Raw genomic sequence first — 1,623 nt, forward strand, 5'->3', positions numbered from 1 at the left:
GGGCCCCATGAGTGATGGGACCCCCTGTCTGTGTGCTCCCCAGCACCACAGCTCCCACCACAGCACCAGGAGGGAGGAGAGGAACCACAGGACTGGAAGAGGCATCACATAGGGTCCATCAGCCTCCACTTTGCACTTGTGTCCTGCTCCTGGTGCTGGATTTGTCCCACTCACCTTTGTAGGTGGGGGGCTGCCCAGTGCTGGGTGAGAGGGGCTCTGGGTCGGGCTGCCCCCCACCCGCGCTGGCACGAATCGGGCCATGTAGGTGCTGTAATCCAGGAGAATCTTCTGTTGGACGCTTCCTGCCAGATCCTTGGGTGGGATGGCTGAGGGGATGTCCTCAGCGCTCCCTCCGCTGCTGCTGCCGCTGCTCTGTGGAGCTGGTCCCATCCCTGGGGACATGAGTGGGTCAGGATGGCATGGGAGGTGACATGCTGCTTGTCCATGATGCCAGTGACACGCCACCCACCCTATGCTGGTGAGGGGGTTCCTCTGGGCTCTCCCTGCTGCTGCAAATGCTCTTGGCTGTGCTCTGGGCTCTTTCATGTCCCCTACTGCTTGTCCTCCCAGCACACGTGCAGCTCCCACCCCGGATCAGTCCCGGCACAGAGCAGATGACACAACGGCCACATCTCACCTGCCCTGGTGTCACCGCGGCTGCTGCTGGGGGTCCCATGGGACGCTCGCACGAGGTGCTGGAACCATTCCTCCTTCTCCCTCCCCGTCCGCCCAAAGAGGTACAGGCACCTCTCCCTGCAGTCCCCTGGGACATCGTGCCCTGGCACTGCCACCTTCTTTGTCCCTTCGTCCCTCAGCAGCTCTGTGTCGTGCTCCTCGCTGCTCCTGCCCTCCACCTCCGCCGGGTCGGGGAGGAGGATGCACGCTCGCACGAGGTGCTGGAACCATTCCTCCTTCTCCCTCCCCGTCCGCCCAAAGAGGTACAGGCACCTCTCCCTGCAGTCCCCTGGGACATCGTGCCCTGGCACTGCCACCTTCTTTGTCCCTTCGTCCCTCAGCAGCTCTGTGTCGTGCTCCTCGCTGCTCCTGCCCTCCACCTCCGCCGGGTCGGGGAGGAGGATGCAGATGGGGTATTTCTTGTTCCATGTCCTCTTTCGGGCCAGGCTGGGGGGACAGAGGAAGACCTGCAACACCAAGAGCAGCAGTGAGGCTGGGGGATCCTGCAAGGGGACAGCCCCCTGCTCCTGTGGGAACGTCCTTGTCACTGCTGGGCTCACCTTGGCATCGGTCAGGTTGTAGCAGCGGTGGCTGACGAAGACGGAGTCAAGGATCTCCTCCTCAAAGGTGGCTCGGCGCGGGATGTTGCTCTTGGGGTAGGAGAGCTTGAGGGTGGCCCCATCCAGCGTGGTGAACACCGAGTGTGTGAGCGAGGGGTGGAACAGCTCGGGGTCATAGACCTGCAGCTGGTTCATCCAGCCCTGGGTGGGGGGAGAGGGATCCAGCTGCTTCCCGCTGTGCTGTACGGGGGGGTCAGCACCCCCTGGGTGCCACCTCCAACCCTCGGCTCCCCTCCAGCCACCACCCAGCACCCCATCCCAGACCACCCCTCTCCTACCTGGAAGTGGTGGGTTTCCTGTGTCTCCTCCAGGAGAAGCCTGGGACGCA

The 1,623-nt window shown here is 63.6% G+C and overlaps 1 protein-coding gene across 1 annotated transcript in view; it reads right to left on the reverse strand.

The window, feature by feature from the left end:
• The window catches only part of LOC104527542 (testis-expressed protein 2), a gene marked incomplete at its 5' end in the record, with an annotated part of 4,431 nt that extends 2,956 nt beyond the window's left edge, over positions 1-1,475 (reverse strand). The window contains 4 exons of the mRNA XM_029085835.1: positions 171-392; positions 638-854; positions 1,056-1,142; positions 1,236-1,475. Of these exons, the coding sequence (XP_028941668.1) occupies positions 171-392; positions 638-854; positions 1,056-1,142; positions 1,236-1,475 (766 nt within the window). The remainder of the gene's footprint in view (positions 1-170; positions 393-637; positions 855-1,055; positions 1,143-1,235) is intronic.
• Positions 1,476-1,623: the final 148 nt, after the last annotated feature.

The sequence above is a fragment of the Antrostomus carolinensis genome, unplaced genomic scaffold (genome assembly GCF_000700745.2).
Source record: "Antrostomus carolinensis isolate BGI_N321 unplaced genomic scaffold, ASM70074v2 scaffold34450, whole genome shotgun sequence".
Lineage (NCBI taxonomy): Eukaryota > Metazoa > Chordata > Aves > Caprimulgiformes > Caprimulgidae > Antrostomus > Antrostomus carolinensis.